At 36.7% G+C, this 21,777-nt stretch overlaps 1 protein-coding gene across 3 annotated transcripts; it reads left to right on the forward strand.

Moving 5' to 3' along the window:
- Window positions 1-7,032: 7,032 nt before the first annotated feature.
- On the forward strand, window positions 7,033-21,528 carry PCDH18 (protocadherin 18). 3 transcript variants are annotated; one of them, XM_074229295.1, is made up of 4 exons: window positions 7,033-10,163; window positions 11,900-11,988; window positions 12,103-12,266; window positions 12,650-13,711. In XM_074229295.1, exons 1-4 carry the CDS (start codon window positions 7,677-7,679, stop codon window positions 12,667-12,669), a joined length of 2,760 nt encoding a protein of 919 aa, XP_074085396.1. In that variant the 5' UTR covers window positions 7,033-7,676; the 3' UTR covers window positions 12,670-13,711. The 3 variants fall into 3 exon arrangements, with proteins under 3 accessions (XP_074085396.1, XP_074085394.1, XP_074085395.1); XM_074229293.1 differs by lacking the exon at window positions 12,650-13,711 and adding an exon at window positions 19,437-21,528 and having other exon boundaries at window positions 7,035-10,163; XM_074229294.1 differs by lacking the exon at window positions 12,650-13,711 and adding an exon at window positions 19,437-21,526 and having other exon boundaries at window positions 7,036-10,163; window positions 11,903-11,988.
- The last annotated feature ends 249 nt before the right edge of the window (window positions 21,529-21,777 follow it).

The following is a 21,777-nucleotide window of genomic DNA, read 5'->3' on the forward strand; positions in this document are numbered from 1 at the left end:
GGGGTTAAGTGGCTTGCTCAAGGCCACACAGCTAGGTAATTTTTAAGTGTCTGACTCCGCATTTGAACCCAGGTACTCCTGACTCCAAGGCCAGTGCTTTATCCACTGTGCCACCTAGCTGCCCTATAAGAGTTATTCTGACTCCCAACCCAGATACTCCCAGAACTTGTTATTTTTGATTCTGTATTTGGCCTGGATGTGTATCATTCAGGCCAAATCTAGGTCCTCAGAGGTCGGGTCTTCCTCAAATTATCTTTGGAGGGCAGCTGTTTGTGTTTATTTCTGCTGTGAAGCAATGTTGTTTTTCTGTGAAGAAAATTTGGGCAGTCAAGTTTCCTGATGTACTCTGCCATCTTACAATCCTGTCCTCAGCTCCTTTAAGGATAACCAAAAAAAAAACATTGAAAGAATGCCTTGTTTTAGGGTTCTGTGATTAGGATTAGCTTTGACTTTTGCCTTCTCCAGTTTATCCAGTAGCTAGTACTTTGATACTAGTATAGCACAATGTTATACCTACACTATGATTCCCCATTACATCTAGGACTAAACTGCACCTGTTTGGAATTTAAAATCCCTCAGCCTAGTTGCAAGGCTTCTTTTCAGACCAATTTTACATTGTAAACTTCCCCTCCCACCCCCTACCTACCTGTACTTTCTTGGTTCCACCCAAATTGCTTTCTTCAGGCTCACCAGACATAATATTCTAGCTCTTTCCTCACAAGCAGTGCTCAATGCTTAGAATTCTCTTTCCTTATCTCTACCATAAAGATTCCCAATTTCTTGTTCACATATAATGAACCTAGTTCTCCTCAGCAGAACAAAAATCAAAGACAATTCTAAAGGAATTATGATGGAAAATACCATCCACATCCAGATGAAGAACTATGGAGTCTGAATGCAGACCAAAGTGTACTATTTTCCTCTTGAAAATTTTGTTTTTTAATACTTTGCTGTTTTCAAATTTTAACTTTAGTTTTTTGTTTTGGTTCTTCTTTCACAACATGATTAAGATGGAAATATGTTTAACAAAGTTTTACATGTTTAACCTATAATAGATGACTTGCTGTCAAGCTGTCAAGGGGAAAAGGGAGGGAAAGGAAGTAGGGAAAAATATGTGTGGAACTCAAAACCTTACAAAAAAAATGTTGAAAATTATTTTTGCATATAGATGGAATAATAAATAAACAAATTTAAATTTAAAAAAAGATTCCCAATACCTTTTGGGATCCAGATTAGGTGTCATCTACACAGTTTCTTCCCAGTCTTCCCATATATTTTTTCCAATCCGTCCATTTTGTATCTATGCTATATTACCTTATTAGTGTCAATATGGACTTCCAAGAAAATGTAAGCCCCTTGATGGCAGAAAGTATTCTTTTTCTTTTCTTTTCCTTTTCTTTTTTGTCCTTATACATGAAGCTCTATCACAGAACCTGATACATAGAAGATGCTTTATAAATGTTTGCTGAATTCATTGAATAAAATTAAAAAAGTATATATATATATATATATATATATATATATATATATAAATGTTATCTCATGCATCCATATAGAGAATAAATATTCAAATCAAAATAAGGTGAGGGGGGCCGCTAGGTAGTGCAGTGGATAAAGCACCGGCCCTGGATTCAGGAGTACCTGGGTTCAAATCTGGTCTCAGACACTTAATAATTACCTAGCTGTGTGGCCTTGGGCAAGCCACTTTACCCTATTTGCCTTGCAAAAACCTAAGAACAAAACAAAAAAATTATCTTATTAGGGGGTGGCTAGGTGGCAGAGTGGAGGGGGTGGCTAGGTGGCACAGTGGATAGGGCACCAGCCCTGGATTCAGGAGTACCTGGGTTCAAATCCGGTCTCAGACACTTAATAATTACCTAGCCATGTGGCCTTGGGCAAGCCACTTAACCCCATTTGCCTTGCAAAAATCTAAAAAAAAAAATCAAAATAAGGCAACTCTTTGCTTGATTGGTATCTAAATATTTCAGTATTGTTTTTGTATAATTTAATAGGTATATATATTTACATATATACCCATATGTATGTATTATTTTGTGTATGAATATATGTATATGATCTTCCCTCTCTCTCTTTTCTCTGTCTCTTTCTCTGTCTCTCCCTCTCATCTCTCTGTCTCTGCCTCTGTCTCTCCCTTTCACCTCTCTGTCTCTGCCTCTCTGACTCTATCCCTTTCTCTGTCTATGTCAATGTCTGTCTCTGACTCTGTCTCTCTCTGTTTCTGTCTCTCTCTCTCTCTCTCTCTCTCTCTCTCTCTCTCTCACACACACACACACACACACACACGGACACACACAAACCCCTCTCCCCAATTCTAATCTTTCTTGCATCTCAGGGTAGGAAGGCAAATTAAAGATACAGGCTAAGATACAGTGTGTACAAGGAATGCTAGTAGACCAGTTACACTTTAATAAAAAAGTGAACAAGGAGGACATTATGAAATAATTCTAGAAACACAGATGGGATCCTTGATTGACAGATCTTGAAATGAATCTACAACTTGCTCATCTATTAGAGCTATGTAAGTGGCTCACCATTTTTTACACATGGCCATAGCTTCCAAAAATCAAAATACACTTTCTGGCATTAAACTGCCATGTAGGTTAGGCACCTAAACCTCAGAGTTTGGGTCTCCCCTGCTACATTAAAATGTAAATCAAGGTTATCTGTTTTTCGTTCAGAACTATTCCAATTGCAAGCATATAGGTTAAAGACCATGGTCAGAGGGTACATTATTAGATTTAGAGATTTTCTGACCTCATGCCAATTAACTCTACACTCTTTGAGAATATATATAATAGTATTTTCTGCAGAATTGCAATCATCTCCATGTTAGGGAAGAGTAGGATTGATTTGTAAGAATATTAATGTAAACAATCAATAGCTTCATTCCAACTCATTGTAGGTCTGTGGATGCAGAGAAGGGTTGGTGTGAATTAAAAATAAATCAGTTCTTTCTGAGATATATTCATCTCTTTTCCATTTTTTCCCAAAGTCCTCATTAATATAATTTCAGGTACCAAAGGAAAGGAAAATATCCTTCTTGAGGGACTACATTATTGAATATGAGAAGGGAAGCATGCTTCTTAGCAGCTATACAGAGAAAAATGATCTTTTTTTAAATTTAGAAATAATTAACTTTATTTAGTACTTTAAGTTTTGCACAATTCTTTACATATATTTTCTTGTTTTATCATCAAAAAATACTAAAAATGTATGCACAATTGTAACATTTTAAAAATGTGAAAAACTGAAGAAGGTAGAGGTTAAGTGATCACATAGGTAATAAATGCTTGAGGCTAGCTTTGAATTCAGGTCTTTTTGAATCAAGGTTCAGTTTTCTATACTATTTAATTGCCTAGGAATATAAAACTGCATTTGTCATAAAGTTGATATATATAAATGAGAAAGCTGAAAGAATCAGAACTATTTATAAAAGAGTATACTTTCTTCCATTAGAATGTGAACCCTTTCAGGCAGGGCTATTTTTTTTTTTGTATTATCAGGGTTAAAAAAGAATGCCTCATATGTTCTCTGTAGTAGTATATATTTAAGAATGATATGCATATAAAATAATTACAGTAATTAAATTAAACAATGTTAAAAGAGAGACAACTTATGCATTGCGATAATCAATGCTGGTCACAGAGAAGAAATATTTTAACATATTTCCTCTTTTTTCCATTCTTCTTGATGTAGAAGTAGGGTAGTACAGGTGCTGAATGCAGCATGCCTGGTCATTTTATCTGTTGATTAGATTAACTTATTTTGTTGTTTTAATGAAAGGTTTAGGGAACAGGTAGGTTATCGATAAAACTTGAAAGGATAAAAAATACCATTGACAATGAAGTATCATGGGTCCAGATAATTTCTTCTCTCCAGGTATAAAGAAATTTTTTTCCCCAAGCATTAAGACTTTGCAATGAATAGATAATAATAATAATAATGTAGAAGGAACCAAGATGACCTCTCAGGTCATCAGCAGTATGATGGTCATGTCTGCATCCAGCAACAGAATCATAATACTACAGTCCAAAGGAAGAGTCTGCTGGTCCCATATGGAACTCTCATTTTATTGTAAAGGAAATTGACAATATAAAAAATGAATTGAAGTTTAAAAAATATTCAAATCATACTCTCTTAGTGAATATTAAGTAATTATTCCAGGGGATAATTTGTGTCCATATAGCTACATTATAAAGATCTAAATACAGTTTTAAAAAACCATAATTACCTTTAGCTAATTTTAACTGGTCTAATCTTGTTCTTTCTATTTTTTGCTCACTGCCTCCAAAATACAAATGGCAAGGTACAGATTCTCTAAGGATCTCTTTTTTTAGTATTTATTGGGGAAAGATATTGAGCACTTGACTCTGGCGTTACAGGCATTAAGATAGAAAGATAGATTCTGCTGACTAGTTCTGTGATATCTGGATCAATCAGCTCTGATTTAAAAAGAAAATAAAAAGACCAATAGCAGTAAAAGAGGAGGCCAGAGATTGGCTTCTCCCCAGCAGGTACAGGTGATTTCATTTCTCTTTGAAAAATGGATTTGCTGAATGTAAATGGGCTTGGGTGAGAAGGAATGGGATGGGACAAGTGTAAAAACTCTTCCCTCAAGGCAGCATTTCCATCCCTATAAAACAATAACTCACCAGAACAAATTCCTCATAGAGGCATATTCATTTACAACCTGTTTTAAATATTTCAGCATGTAACAGTGAAACTATTTTTCACAATGAATAATTCAACTCAGGCCTACTCTTGGGGTAGGGTGGGGGAGAAGAGGCAATAACTTTTGTGTTTTGTCAAAGAAAAAAAAAGTTATGCTCTGACATTCTGCTAGGAGGTATTTTTTTTTTTTTTACTGATGCCATAGCTCCAATGATGATGAGCAGGGATTGCACTTGGGAGGATTGGGGGCCAGAAAGAGGGAAGAAAAAAAAAGTTTTGGGACAAAGCTGTTCCACAAAGCTGCCCTGTGAACTAATGGAATTAGATTATCTTTGAATTCTCTCCATCCCAACTCCAAGTAGTCACTAATGCCTTTCTTTGCTCTTTTGCTGTTTGCAAAGAGGTTCCCTAAAGCCTGAATTGATATAATTATTGGCTTGGATTGTTCAAGATCTAGGCCAGATGGCTATGGGTTTCTAAAGTCCCAGTTGCTTGTGTTAGCTTTCGAAGTTTGCCTATAGGGTTTGGGGATCAGCACTTTGAAAAGGCTGCAAACTTGTAAAACAGTATTATTCATGGGGGCAGAATGTTCATCGGCGTGACCCAGGACTAAATACATTCATTATCGGCATTTCTATTCTGCACAATTTGCCACACGGCACTGGTTTCTGAAAAAGGGAGACAATGGCTTATAAAATGCTTTTGAATGCTTAAAAAGCAGGGGAGTTCACACTGAGACTCCTCTGCTGCCTTTCTTACTCTTCTGCTTTCTTTCTTTCTGTCTTTTTTTTCACCCAAAGAGCTTCTTAGTGACTTTGGCTGAGCTCTGTTGAGAGTTAGCATACTGGGGGAAAAAAATCATAAATTTACTTTGATTTTTTTTTCTTTTTAAGCATTTCAGGAAAGAGAGAGAGAGAGAGAGAGAGAGAGAGAGAGAGAGAGAGAGAGAAAGAAAAAAGAGACTGAGATGATGTCAAAAAGCAAATAGACTGAATGAAGTCAGTAGATGGATATAATGCAGAGGAGTAATGAAAGAGTAGCAATTTTGTTTCTTTGAATATATAAAAGGCATTTCAGAATAGAAAGCACATCATAAATAATCATATTTGAAATTCAAAAAAGATCAGTTTCTGTGATCTGATAAACTGGCAGTTTTACATCATGTTTCAAAAAATTTTGATATACTAAGAATTAAATTCTAGCTTGGACTTTTAATTTTTTTTCTCCTATATATTCCTCAGGATTGCTTTTGGGGGGGTTATATTAAAACATGCACTATTTGTGCATTTTATATACATGTATAAATGTATATGTGTATGTATTATCTATATCTATATATTTATGTGCCTATAGATCAATAAATCCATCAAAATAATAGGTTCTGTGAGTAGCAAAGATATTACAAATTTTCACCTTCTAGCTGTCCCTTGGGATGTTTTGGAAGCATTTGGAATGGGTAGGGTATGCTTTACTAGAAATTATCATGCTGGAGCATGAATGGCCTTTTTTTCCTATCCAAGATGAAAAGGAATTTCTGAAGAACAAGAAAACAAAATAAAATACCTTGATCATGCACTTAAATCTAGAGAGGTAGAAAAGGAGATGGAGATATTTTTTTAAGGGAGAAACTTCTTAATCCTACAGTTTCCCCCCCAATCAATTAATTAGAAGTACTAAGGAGTTACCCATATTTTCTCTGGGCTTGAAGGAGTGACATTAAAATGAAAAACAGAAAATAAGGCATATTATTTTTTCCCCCTAAGTTTGCTCCTTAAAACACTGATTTTTTTTTCAATAAAGTTCGCTAGAGCATTTTGTTTAAGGAAAAAAAATGAGGGGACTTTTTGTCCCTCCCAAAAATAACCAGGAAGAACCAAATATTAATAGTAAGGGAGGACTGAGAAGCAGTACATCCAAAGCTAGCCAACACCCACCCTCATTTTATTAAACTCCTTTCCAAACAAAATGCACTTAGAAAGAAAAAAAAGTGAAAATAGAACTTAAAAACTATGTAAACCAGGATGGTGTTCGCGTGTTTGCCAAAGAAAGCAGCCTAATTAAGATTACAAGAACAATTTCAAGTGTCATATAAATAAAGACACGACTCAAAGTTGATTTAAAGTTTTTCTTTAGTAATTTGTCTCCTCTTTGTTGTGGCACACTCTAAGAAAGTGAATGCAGTAAAATGAAGGGGGGGGGGAGGTGTGTGGTAAAGGGGAGGGAGGAGCCGGGAGGAAAGAAGGCAAGAGGGAAGGAATAGCTATCATCCTTCTCCTCCAGCCTCCTCAGCCCTTCCCCCAGCCCCCAGGATCTTCCAGCTCTCCCCCTCTCCCTTTCTTTCCCCTCTCTCTCTCTCTCTCTCTTTCCCTCTTTTGTGACTCCACCAGCCTTTGATTTGGGAGTGCGCTGATTGGTTGGAAGCATTTCAACACATGCCGGGCAAAAAAAAAAAAAAAAAAAAAAAAAGCTTTGTCTGAGTTGAACTGAAGTTATACAGATTTTAGACTGGAGTCAGCAATCAAGGGTGTTTAGTCTGCAGCCGAGCAGAGAAAGGGGGGGAAAGGGATCTCTCAGAAAAGATACACTGCAGACTCGCTCGGCGGGCATCCTGCATTAATGGATACGGACTGCTCCAGGGAGAAAGGACTGATGTGACACATTTCTGCCTGGAAAAGGGAACAGTGGAGAAGAAATGCTTCGGATCGGTTTATGTGCAGAGCAAAGCTGGAAGTCATGAGATGGTGTGTATGAACCAGACGCTTTTTTTCTTTGGATTTTTAAATAAGTTTGTGAACAGTTAATTGTTTTACTGGGTTAGTAAGAGCTGTCTTGAAGTTTGAAGGGACCAAATGTAGACTGGGTTTAAGCGGCCGGAAGAAGTTGAAAGGACTGCTGTTGTTTGGGGTTTTCTTTTTTTTCTCCTTTTTTTTCTCTCTCCTTTTCTTCAAGTTGTTGGGAGAGGTGAATTGCAGAAACTTACCCAGATGCACCAAATGAGTTGGACAATGCACTTTATAGCCTTTTTTGCACTGTGGCTGTTCTCTTTCAACGGAGACGTGCTGGGCAAGAATTTGAAATACAGGATTTATGAAGAACAGAGGGTTGGCTCGGTCATTGCGAGACTCTCGGAGGATGTGGCTGATGTTTTATTTAAGCTCCCTAACCCGGCTACGGTGCGCTTCCGAGCAATGCAAAGGGGGAATTCGCCTTTACTCACAGTCCGGGAGGATAACGGGGAAATCAGCATAGGGTCGAAAATTGACCGGGAACAACTCTGCCAGAAAAACTTGAACTGTTCCATCGAGTTTGATGTGATCACTCTGCCCACGGAGCATCTGCAGCTTTTCCACATTGAAGTGGAGGTACTGGATATTAATGACAATTCCCCTCAGTTTTCCCGACCTCTCATCCCCATTGAGATATCGGAGAGCGCAGCTGTGGGGACTCGGATCCCCTTGGACAGCGCGTTCGATCCAGATGTTGGGGAGAACTCTCTACACACGTACTCACTCTCTGCTAATGACTTTTTTAATATCGAGGTGCGTACCAGGACGGATGGGGCAAAATATGCGGAGCTCATTGTGGTGAGAGAACTGGATAGGGAGCTGAAGTCCAGCTATGAACTCCGGCTCACTGCCTCTGACATGGGAGTGCCTCAGAGGTCTGGTTCCTCCATTCTCAAAATAAGCATTTCCGATTCTAATGACAACAGTCCGGTTTTTGAGAAACAATCCTATGTAATACAGCTCTTAGAGAACTCCCCAGTGGGGACTTTGCTTCTAGACCTGAATGCCACTGATCCAGATGAGGGCGCTAATGGGAAAATTGTGTATTCCTTCAGCAGTCATGTGTCTCCCAAAATTATAGAGACTTTTAAGATTGATTCTGAAAGAGGTCATTTGACCCTTTTCAAACAAGTGGACTATGAGACCACCAAATCCTACGAAATTGATGCCCAGGCCCAGGATATGGGTCCCAATTCGATTCCAGCTCACTGCAAAATTATCATTAAGGTTGTAGATGTGAATGACAATAAGCCTGAAATAAACATAAACCTGATGTCTCCTGGCAAAGAGGAAATATCTTATGTTTTTGAAGGAGATCCCATTGACTCATTTGTTGCATTAGTCAGGGTACAAGACAAGGACTCTGGACTGAATGGAGAAATAGTGTGCAAACTTCATGGACATGGTCACTTTAAACTTCAGAAAACTTATGAAAACAATTATTTGATCTTGACTAATGCAACACTGGACAGAGAAAAGAGATCTGAATATAGTTTGACTGTAATTGCCGAGGACAGGGGAACCCCCAGTCTCTCAACAGTGAAACATTTTACTGTCCAAATAAATGATGTAAATGACAATCCACCCCATTTCCAGAGAAGCCGATATGAATTTGTCATCTCTGAGAATAATTCTCCAGGGGCATATATCACTTCTGTCACAGCTACTGATCCCGACCTAGGGGAAAATGGACAGGTCACCTATACTATTTTGGAGAGTTTTATTCTGGGAAGTTCCATAACTACATATGTAACCATTGACCCATCTAATGGTGCCATCTATGCCCTCAGAATCTTTGATCATGAAGAAGTAAGTCAGATTGCTTTTGTGGTTGAAGCCAGGGATGGGGGAAGTCCAAAACAACTCATCAGCAATACTACAGTTGTGCTCACTATTATCGATGAAAATGACAATGTCCCTGTGATTGTAGGCCCTGCACTTCGAAATAACACAGCGGAAATTCTAATCTCTAAAGGGGCTGAAAGTGGCTTCCATGTTACCAGAATAAGGGCTGTTGACCGGGACTCTGGCATGAATGCAGAACTAAGCTGTTCCATAGTAGCAGGGAATGAAGACAATATTTTTGTCATAGACCCCAAATCATGTGACATCTACACCAATGTGAGCATGGATTCCACTCCACACACTGAATGGGAGCTTGCTGTACTTGTCCAGGATAAAGGGAGTCCCCAGCTCCATACCAAAGCATTTTTAAAGTGTTCAGTTTCTGAGTTTGTTGAATCAGTGACAAGTACAGCAATGACTTTAGTTAGTCAGAACTCTATGGATGTCTCCATGATCATAATTATCTCCTTGGGAGCCATCTGTGCTGTTTTATTGGTCATCATGGTCCTCTTTGCAACCCGGTGCAACAGAGAAAAGAAAGACAACCGGTCCTACAACTGTAGGGTGGCAGAATCTACTTACCAGCACCATCCAAAAAGACCCTCCAGGCAGATTCACAAAGGAGATATTACTCTAGTGCCTACAATTAATGGCACTTTGCCCATTAGATCCCATCATAGGTCATCTCCATCTTCTTCTCCCACCCTGGAAAGAGGGCAGATGAGTAGTCGACAAAGCCACCACAGTCACCAGTCACTCAATAGCCTGGTGACAATCTCATCAAACCATGTGCCTGAGAATTTCTCATTGGAACTCACCCATGCTACTCCTGCTGTTGAGGTAAGATCAGTAACTATGACATCTAAGCTCCTTTATTAGTATACAATCAGAATTAGGTCATTAGGACATTTCAGTCTTAAAAGTGTTTCTCTAAATACTGTAAAATACTTTATCTTAATTCGTAGATAATTATACAAAATAAAAATTAAGTATAAATCAATTAAAACAGAGTAAACATACAGATAGCATGTATACACACTTGTCTTTACATGTATACTTATGTTGATATTTATGCATGTATTTATATGGGTAAATAAGTGGGAATATATATATTTATATATTCATGTGTATATATCATACAATAACTGTTATTTGTCCACATGTGTATATATATCATATGTATAGACATATCTTCAAATTAGAGATGAGGAAACTGAGGCAAAGAGAGTTTAAATGATCAAGACCACCTAGCATATAAAATATATACATATATATAAAATGTTTATTCATATGTTTAGATTTGTATATATATAATGTATACATATTTTATATATGTCTTATGTGCACATACATGTGTGAATGTACTCATGGATGAATATATACAGAGATTGAGCCTGAAGAGCACTACATTTTCATTTTCCTTCTAAATAAAAATATCTTAATGCAACAACTAGCAAGGGATTTGAAGGGGGCATGGTACTAGTATGGAAAATCTGCTAACAACATGGTTGACTATGCGCATTTCAGTTAATCTTCTTGGACTTAAGATGGTCTCATCTGTAAAATGATGAATTTGAACTCGATGACCTTTGAAGACCCCTGTAACTCTGAATCTGTGATTCTGTTGTCCAAATGAATTTTACATTAAATCATGGAATTTTCAAGCTGTAGAGGTCACCTAGACTAAATCCATCATTTTACATATGAGACAGCTGGTTTGTCCAGTACAGCACAGTGATAGAGTCAGGATTGTAAACCAATTTCCCTATTACTTTCAAACTCTTTCTAACATTCTATTTTCTTCAATAGGTATTCAGCTGCTTGGAAGATATAAAAGTACCACATTTTACCTGGGGATTTTATAGACAAGAGTGTTATATAATATGCACCTGTACTTTAATATCAATAATTGATCACTTGAATTTGAAATAGAAGCAGATCTGTTTGATGTGAATCTGAAATAGGAATAGATCTATTAGTTATTTAAAAGTAACCTGCTTTTCAATGAAATAATCGACTACCTCTAATTACTGGCAAATCACTAAATTCATTTGCCATTGATTTTGACACACAATTAGCAAGCTCTTTGAGGTTATGATTTAATCACTGTGAATTGACTTGAGAATGTTTATCTTTTGGTGACAGGCAGTGAACCATGCAGATGCTGCCTCTAATGTATTCTTTATGCCTGTGAAACTTTAAAGCTGAGCTAGCATGTTCACTTAGAAGTCAGAAAAGCCAATTCCTCATTTTCTCTCCACATTTATTACACTTGTAAGAGGTAGTTTGGTAGAGTAAAGAAAGATGACCTTGGGGTCAGAAAACCCTAGATTCAAGTCATGCTTCTTCTACATACTATCTATGGGACCCTAAACAAATGACTCTTTCAAAGCTTCAAGCTATACATTATATATGAGTTGCTGATTTACATTAGAGAATAGTTTTTTCCCTATCAAATATTTTCCAGATTGATAAAATCAAAGGTTTGAATGCTCTCTTTTCCACATTTCCCAAAGTAGTGCTAGCAGGTATTCAGTTGTATTTCTGGAACTTGATGCTCACTATCTTTTTTTCAGCAGGTCTCTCAACTTCTCTCAATGCTTCATCAAGGCCAGTATCAGCCACGACCAAGTTTTCGGGGAAACAAATACTCCAGAAGCTATAGGTAAGACATATATAATCATTCTGCTCATTTCTTATGTGGGAGTCCAAAACAGAAATAGGCGACTTTAAAACATACTGTCTATGCTCTCATGATGACCTTTTTTTCTGCCTATAGATATGCACTTCAAGATATGGATAAATTCAGCCTAAAGGACAGTGGCCGGGGTGACAGTGAGGCAGGGGACAGCGATTATGACCTGGGTCGTGATTCTCCAATAGACCGACTCCTTGGGGAAGGTTTCAGTGACCTCTTCCTCACCGATGGAAGAATCCCTGCAGGTATGAATATAATGAATAGCTTTGTAAGAGCAACTATTTCTAGAACTCTCTAAATGATATGTCAGTATAGTAAAAACATTGGGCCCCTTATGTTTTTGCTTTTCCCATTCTTTAATTCCTTCTTTCCTTTTTCCCCATCTATTCTCTCCAGATAAATATATGTTATTTCCAAAAGCAGGTAGGAGGGTGACACTTAGGAATGCACAATTTAAAATCACTTTTAGGTACTATTGGCCTTAAATAGGCCACTGTACTCCACCCCTAAACTCTTATGTAACAGTCTTTCTAAAATTACTGGGTGGATACTTTCATGTAGCCTCACTGTCCTAGTGTACAATCGTGCCTCAAACTATAATTTAGAATAAATGTTTCCTTCCTTTCAGAACCAGAAGCCATAGTATAGCAAAAATGCCATATATTTGGTCTCTGAACATAACAGGGGAAGAGAAGAATCGCTGAACAAGGTTGACTCCACATTGACCATGCCTGGACTGGACCTCCTCCTTGTTTGGTCTAATCCATTGGGAAAAGAGGAAGAGGATTCCAAGACAGCCATATTTAGTTATAAATTGTGTAACTGAAAAGCACAATTGTGCTGCTTTTGTTTTGCTTTTTTTAGGGCCTAACATATCCAAAGAGTTACCTAGAATATTGTAATAATTTTATGGTCCTATAGATATAGAACTTCTCTTACCAAATATAGCAGCATCCCTCTAGAATAATGATTCTTAACCTTTTGTGTGCCATGTATCCCTTTTGCAATCTAGTGAATTATGTGAACCCCAAAACCATATAATATAAACACATGGGCTTAAGAAAGAAACCAATTATATTAAAATGCAATTCTCTCTCTCTCTCTCTCTCTCTCTCTCTCTCTCTCTCTCTCTTTCTCTCTCTCCTGCTCATTGTCTCTGTGTCTCTCTCTCTCTCTCTCTCTTCCCTTCATGGATCTCAGGTTAAGAATGCCTACTCTAGAACTACAACACAAATGGTCTTCTAGAGGTCCCAGAGAATTAGTGAATACCATCTTAAATTTTAGTTTTGGAATATTATTAAAAAATGTAAAATTGTGTTAGCTTATATCAAATATGATTTTACTTTCAAATGAAGAAAATGCAGCACAACAGTATTCCTTAGGCTGTCCTAAATCATAGAGAAAGCTATGAAAGGAAAACCCAAATTATTGGATTCTGATACTATAGCAAAAGGTAAGGAAGGCAGTGTGGAAAAAGTGGGCAAGAGAACCACAAGTCACAGAACATAAAGAAAGAATCTTAGAGATCATTTAGCCCACCTCCTTCATATTTTAGATAAACATACTGAGGCCTAAAGATAAGAATTTTGAGTGACCCTGAGCAAGAAGTTTTCTGGTGTATAGAAGTCTATATTTCCTAGAGTTTTCAGTAAAGAATCAAGATCAAAGGTTCTTTCCAATATTAAATAAAATAATTCAGTCAATTTACATTTAAAATTATTTCTATAGTAATGGTTTATAGTATAAACATGTAGCTATATATATAATGGTATATGATATAAACTATTATAGTAATGGTATATGGTATAAACTTATAGCTATATGTTTATACCAATATATTAAGGGCAATACCAATGCCTAGTTTAAATAGTAATTGATGAGTCTTTTTTTGTCTTATTTTATTCCATTTACTGTATTTCAAGGATAGGCTTTGCTATAGCCATCTGATTGGGACAGTGATATATATTTTATATATATATATAATATATATATAAAATATCAATAGAATATATATATTTATATATCATATTGTGTCATTCTATTGATATAACAATATCTATTTCAAGATCCTCTGGTGGTCATAAGTTGTTAAATTTGTGGGAGAAGATTACTTGGGGGAGAAGTTAACATGGCTAATCATCATCATCATCATCACCATTTATTAAGATTTTCCAAAGTAATTTCTAAAAATATTGAATCATTCAATTGGTTGATCATGTTTTCCTAATTTAACATTATTTATTTTTTAAAAATAAGGTTTTGCAGAGGCAAGTATGTGGTGCAGTGGATAGTGCACTGACCCTATAGTCAGGAGAACCTGAGTTCAAATCTGGAATCAGACACTTAATTACCTGGCTGTGTGTCCTTGGGCAAGTCAGTTAATGCCACTGCCTTGCAAAAAAAAAATGAAATAATTTTGCACTACCAACAAACCTTGATTTAGGTTGGAGGGTATAGAAAAACAACAACCTTATTCTGGAGAAAGTTTACTGGGCCCATTCAAAATATAAAATTTATAAAATATTTCAAGTCACCTGGGTACTTAATTCAAGATCAAATTTCCTTATATATGTATCTTTAACATATTCTATAATCCTTCAGACTTTGTGTTTTGGATACTGATAAATACAAGTCAAACTCCTATATATATATGTAACAAGAGTATCCTTTCCTTCTTTTCTGACTTCAACTTGCCCCTACTTGCAAAGTATTCTTGAATTCAACTAGGCAAACTTAAAGTGGGAATAACATGAACTCTAATGGAACCTCCTTGTAGACATATCCAAAACATTAATATTTGCTAACCTCATGACTATTCTTTTGGATTGTATTTTCTTGTTCCATCAGGTACCTAGCACCACATACAGGTGGCATAATTCCATTTTCATATATGTGAGGCTTCTCCTGTCCTCTTCAGTCAGCTTGAGAATCTCCTTTGTGGAATTTTAGATTCACAATTTCCCAGAAAAGTTGAGCATTCCCAGAAAAGTAAGACCATCTAGGGCCAAGAATCATAGGATTTATGTTTAGAAAGAACTTTGGAGATAGATCCCCCACAGACAGACAGACAGACAGGCACACATACACACACACACATATATACATACATACATACATACTATACACCTCATTTTGTTGAGCAGAGAGTAAAAAGAAGTTATTTACTTCACCATGATCACCAAAGAATTGAGATTTCAGCCCTTCGTTCCTTGTTTCCCAGTTTAATTCACTTTCCCCATTCAAACAGCACTCTGCCTTTCATCCATTGGTCAGTCACTAAATATTTCTTCAGTGTCTACTACATGTTAGTCACAATGCTAGTTTCGAGGGATACAAATAGTGTATAGCATCTTCAATGTGTGAGGCAAATTCAGTGAAGAAGATGTCAGTATTCCCTTGCCTCATAAGATATTTTTATGTGAATGTCCTGGACTTTACTTCCAATGGTATAGTTAACTTCCAATGTGTTTGCAAATGTAGATGAGCACTTACTCTATAACCTTCACTTTTAGTATAGGGAGGTTATGTTACTAGGTCAGGGTCATGAAGAAAGTAATGATAAGGGAAAGACTTAAAGCTGTCTTCCTTTTTCTGAGGACAGCTGTCTATATACTTTGTTGTGCTATGTCTCATATACATGAGCATCTATACATAATCTACACAATGCATAGGCAGATACGTATACATATGCATTCCATAATTCAAAAAGTTAATCTACTAGAATGAAATGAATATTCAGTACATCAAATCTGATGTATCTATCATTCTGAAGATACCTGGCTCTTCTCAGAAAAATAGGTTTAGTGCAATAGCTTTCTATCTTATATTCCCACACTCAGTCTCTTCCCTCTCTTAATTGATTTGAAATTACAAAAATGAATTCATATCCTGATCCTTTTCTTACTCATTTTGAAAACTATGAATTCACCTCTTTGGTCTTCCATATTCTTCCCTGTAAAATCAAGAAACTGGTCAAAATGAACTCTAACAATCCCTTGTTCTCTAAATCCCCTGATGATCTGGTTATTGACATTATCTTTACATTCAAAACCTTCTGCACTCCATTCCCAAGTTACCTGTCCAACTGACACAGTCAATAGAATATCATGTCCTTGCCACCAGGGATTAGTTCATGTTGTCTATATACCTGCATTCAATTTTGGTCATTCTCTTCTGATACAGGATATTTCTTCCTCTTCATCTTCTCCTCTCCAATGTCATGGTTATGAATGCCAGATAGTTTTAGTGGCCAGAATCCTAGATTTGGAGTCAGACATCTAGGTTCAGTTTCTAGGCTATGCCCTAGCAGCAATGGGAATCTTGCAGAGTCTCTTAATCATTTTTAAACTGTGCTTTCCTCATCTATAAAATGGGAATTACTACACTTATACTATTTAGTTCATAGACTTAATTCATGGAAAAGGTGTTTTAAATATTATATAAAAGCCATTATTGCTAAGTCATATTTGCAGCACTGAACCATGAAAATCCAGAGAATAGTCATATTCCTTTATCACAATACTTTGTTAGCAGCTAAGCTTCTAGAGAAGAGATGGGAAATATTAACTAAAATAATCGAAATAATCCTCACATTACTTTGATTTCTTTTTTCTCCCTCATTCTTATTTGCAGGCTGACCTCCTTTCACTTCTGTTGGTACAAACAGCATGCTTTATCTTTTCTTTTTTGCAGTAACAATGGAAAGGCATCTTTTACTATCATAACATGCAAAGAATTCATAACTCCTTTGGAGTACAGAATTCCTCCCAGGGTGGGAACTCCATGTAGGAATGTAGATTGCATACTCCCTAAGAGTCATTCCTGGTGTCTTGCCTAAAGTACAAAAAAATTAAATGTGCCACCTATGGTCATATAGATAGTTGCTACCAGAAGAGCAGAACATAGTCTTCTTAACTCCCAGTTCAGCACACTATTATGCCATATTAGCTATATCCTTTAATGCTTCTGAAATATTCATGGGGCAGAGGTTATTCTTTTGATGACTAGTATAAGGCCTAACTCTTAAATCATCCAGTTTTCATTTTAAATCTTTGACAACATGTTGTTAGTAAAATTTTCTTGTATTCGATTCTTTGGAAATTTTTATCCATCTCAAGTTTCCCAGAAGAATGTGTGTTTTTCCTGTTATAAATAAAGGGAATGATGCTTCATTTAAAAATGTAAAGCATTCCAAGCACTTTCCAGTTATAAAACTGAAGAAGTGCATGTCACAGAGGCAAGTTCAGGGAATTTTTGACTATTTCCAGGCTTCTGTATTTAGAATCTAAAGACTTGGGTTCAAATCCATGTTCTGTTTTTATTACCCAGGTAATGTTAGTTATTATGATTATTAGCAAGGTAAGCTTAGTTATTGCACCCCCCTCACTTCCAGGCTTTGGTTTCTTTAAGTGAGAGAGTTGGGCTAGATGGCCTCCAAGTTCCCTTTTGCCTCTCTATTTATTATGCTAGGATTTCTGATTGCTGAAGAAGACAAGCCATAATAAAATTGCCTCTCTATCTATCTGTATCTACCCATCTTTTCTATTTTAAAACCATTAAATGGGGAGTTCATGACCTATTATTACAAGATAGTTAAGAATTGGGTGATGAACTTTTTGGTCACAGAAATTTATGAAATGATCTCTAGTGGAGATGGTTCTGATTTACATTGATGAAAAGCAATCTAGTGGAATTACTGAATTTGGAAGGATTGATGAAGTGTGGTAGCAATGAACTGAACTGATACAAGGAACTAAAGGAGAAAGAAGACAATGAAGGCAGGGAACTTTTTATAGAAATCCAGTGGTAACATGATAAAGAACTTTAATTCAGCATCAGCAGAAGAGGTGTGAATTAACTGGAATTTGTCTGAAAGGAGAGAGAGTATTCCTAAGGAAAAAAAAATAGACTTTTAGAAGAGTTGAATTGCTATGGGGAACTTATTGCCACCAAGGGTCTTGTATTTCTTGTTTTGTAGAACAGGCAGATCAGGGCTATGTAGAGGATATGATGAATGTTAATTTGCCATGAAGTGAATCCTCTGGATTGCTCTGTGCTGAGGAGGATTTCCAGAGCTTATGAAGGATATAGACTCATTCTCACCAAACCTGTTTTGACAAATACAACAAGCACTGATTACTGTCATTAGCTCAATTACCCAATCAACAAGTGAAAAATTGAGACCTGAGAAAAAACTGAGATTAAAAAAGGCCAAGGTCTCCTATTGTATCTGGGGCCCTTTCCAGACATCCTGATCTATATCTTGCCACTGGACTCAGAAGTCCCCAGAAAGAGTGAGGCTGGTGACTTTGCACAGTCCTGCTTCAATGAAATCCAATTCATTTGCAAGTCTTGACTTCTCTGATGTCATGGTTCTCTTCAAGAACAAAAGATAAACAGCATTATACCATACATCTCACACTCCAAGATTTTACTTAGCAGTTTTGTCATTTTATTTCATTAGTGTTGCATGCACTCTCTTTTTTCCCATAAGTATCAATGAAGCCCATAAACAAACACCATTGCCTACTAATAGCTCATCTAGTATTATATTGTGGAAGTATTACTTTATATCTTATATGTTCTATATACCAGCTACCTAGAGATAGCAGAAGCAATGGATAGAGCATTAGGCTTAAAGTCAGAAAGGCCTGAGTTTAAATTCTGTTTTAGATACTATCTGTCTGATCCTGTATAGTCCATTTAACCAATATTTGACTTAGTTTCCTCTACTATAAAATGGAAATTATAAAAGCACCTTACTTCCAGGGTTTTTGTGAGGATGAGATGAGATAATATTTATAAACACTTTGAAAATCTTAAGTCACTAGTTTCCATCATCTTCAACATCATCATCATCATCAGGGAAATGGACTTATTGAAGGCCATCTGGGAATAGTCTCATTCCTACAGTAATTAGAGTGCTATGTTTGTAAACTAGATCTGGGTTTAAATCACATCTTGCAACCCCTTAGTACTTGTGTTACCATAGTCAAATCACTTTAACCTCAATGAGTTTCATTCTTTATCTGTAAAATGGGAAGGTTGAACTAATTAAATGCTAAGGCTCTTTCTAGATCTCAATCTATTAACTTATGTTGATACTATGTCACTTTAAGGTTATTGAACCTCAGGTTTTTCATCTGTAAAGATGGAATTAAAAAATCTATAGTATCTAGGTTTATGAGGTTTAAAGTACATACACACACACACACACAAACACAGACACAGACACACACACACACACACACACATATTACTTAAGGTTCACCTTGAAGTGCTATAGATGTTAGTCATCATCATTATAATTAAAGTACTTTTAATAAGATTTTCACCTTCCTTCATTAAATGCTGTTTATATCTCAGTTGTTTGGCTAAGATTGACTGTTAACCTCCAACACATATTCTGATTATAGCAATGCGGCTATGCACAGATGAATGCAGAGTCCTTGGACACTCAGACCAGTGTTGGATGCCCCCCCTTCCTTCCCCATCTTCTGACTATCGAAGCAACATGTTCATTCCTGGAGAAGAATTTCCATCCCAGCCACAACCACAGCACCCCCATCAGAGTCTAGAAGAGGAATCCCAGCCCATTGATTCTAATGAAAAGAAGAAGAGTTTTTCCACATTTGGGAAGGATGTGCAGAATGATGAAGATGCTGGAGACACGTGTACATCTTCTTTGCTCTCTGAAATGAGCAGTGTGTTTCAGCGTCTGTTACCTCCATCCCTGGACACCTACACTGAGTGCAGTGAGGTGGATCGATCCAACTCATTAGAACGTCGAAAGGGAACTCTCCCAGCCAAGACTGTGGGTTACCCACAAGGGGTGGCAGCCTGGGCAGCCAGTACCCATTTCCAAAATCCTGTCAACACCACGGGGCCCACCCTGGGGACTCATTCAAGTGTTCAACCTTCTTCCAAATGGCTTCCAGCCATGGAAGAGATTCCTGAAAACTACGAGGAAGATGATTTTGATAATGTACTCAACCATCTCAATGATGGGAAGCATGAACTCATGGATGCCAGCGAGTTGGTGGCAGAAATTAACAAGCTGCTACAAGATGTTCGACAGAGTTAGAAAAGTTTGGGAAAAAGCATCTTTTTTTCCATTTTTATGGAAACAAGGAAAGGGGAGAAAAGACCGAACTGGCATTGCCAATTAGTTGCATTTATCATAAATGTGTCTGTGTATATGGAATATTAAATACTGTATTTTCATATGTACACAATGCAAGTGTGATTATCTTAATCTGTATTTTAAAAATACATTTGTACCTTATATTTATGTGTAATTTAACAAATAAATTTTATTTTTCTACTCCCGTGGCAAGCATGTCTTCCCTAAGTATATAAAAACCAGTCACTGTTTGACTCTGGCACATCATCCAGCCACAAGAGATGAGGGTACTGCTTCCTATTACTCGCTTGTTTGTTTTTTTTATTTTTGTTTTTTTAAAAGAAATAAGCATCTTATTGCAGAATCAGTCCCACTAAAGTATTATGCATCCCTCAGTTTCAATTGTGATTTGAAACTGAATGCTTAAAATAATAAATGAGCAACTTAAACAACTTTTTCCCCCTTCACTGTATTCCTTTGTGTTTTCCTGTTTTCCTCAATCAGCCTTCTTGTGCTTGGTTAGAGACTTTTACTCATGTTGGTATGGGTTAATTCTCAAATATTGAAACATTTGTTTGGTCTCAAACAATGCCAGCAGCAAGTTTCAGTTCATCCTTGCAACAAGCAAAAGGTGCTAAAGACATTGAAATCAAGTCTTTTGCTTACTGCCTTCCTAGGCTAAATTCTGGACTGACACAGAGAGCCACTTGGGTGTCTCTCCTAAGGTAGTATATAGAATGTGATTTTTTCTGACCTTGTATCCTTATCACCTGTGACACCCCACAATCTCTTCTTCGATACTTGAATGTTTTTCTTATTTGCCAAATTGTTTGTTTTGATGTTCACTGTTAATTCCCTTAATCCCTATCCCTGTGCATGATTTCACTTATATCTTTTATTCTTAGCATAAGAGAGTTTTTAAAGTCACATTTTTATTTTGCTGTTCTTGTTGGTCTATTTTTGCTTTATTGTGTTTTAAGCTATGCCTCCTCCTTTATTTATTGTGAAGTTTTATTTGGAATCCTGAATGCCTTGGTAAATGGGTACACTATTAAGGTTAGCCCTGCACTGCTCTCATTTATTACTGAACTACTATTAATGTCATTTCTATGAATAAAAATGTCATTCTTGTACTACCCAGTAACTCTGACTGTCAATGAAATAAATGGAAAATGAAAACAAAGCTAAGAAAACTGTCCCTAATTTAGACCCTTTTCCCTGTGGTTGTTCTGGGAGCATACATTCTTTGCAAGATTTAAGACAGCATAAGTAGAAGATTGTTGGGGTAATGTGATTTCAAGAAGATAAGGAATAGTTACCCGGAAAATCAGAAATAAACTGAAAAGAGAGCCAAACTCTCCAAATGCTCTCCATTAGTCACTCATCTCACCAAAATTATAGATTTGGGGGAGTTCAGAAAAGAGTGAAGTGTTGCCCACCTACTTTGCAAAAATGATTTGAGCCTTTAAATAAAGTCATGATGATGAGGTGAGGAGAAACAACATGGCATGGGAGAGTGGTAGAGATGTCTTAGTGAAAGGAAGATCTGAATTCAATTCTTACCTGGGTAACTATGGCCAAACCACAATCTAAATAAAAACTCACTGCTTCAGTAGCAAGACTCAGAAATATCA

Source organism: Macrotis lagotis, chromosome 3 (assembly GCF_037893015.1).
Source record: "Macrotis lagotis isolate mMagLag1 chromosome 3, bilby.v1.9.chrom.fasta, whole genome shotgun sequence".
Classification (NCBI taxonomy): Eukaryota; Metazoa; Chordata; class Mammalia; order Peramelemorphia; family Peramelidae; genus Macrotis; species Macrotis lagotis.

Coding starts and splice junctions, on each gene's coding strand:
- PCDH18 (XM_074229293.1), top strand. CDS start 7,677: ATGCACCAAATGAGTTGGACAATGCACTTTATAGCCTTTTTTGCACTG. Junction 10,164..11,899: donor ATGCTACTCCTGCTGTTGAG/GTAAGATCAGTA, acceptor TCTTTTTTTCAG/CAGGTCTCTCAACTTCTCTC. Junction 12,267..19,436: donor CGATGGAAGAATCCCTGCAG/GTATGAATATAA, acceptor TTCTGATTATAG/CAATGCGGCTATGCACAGAT.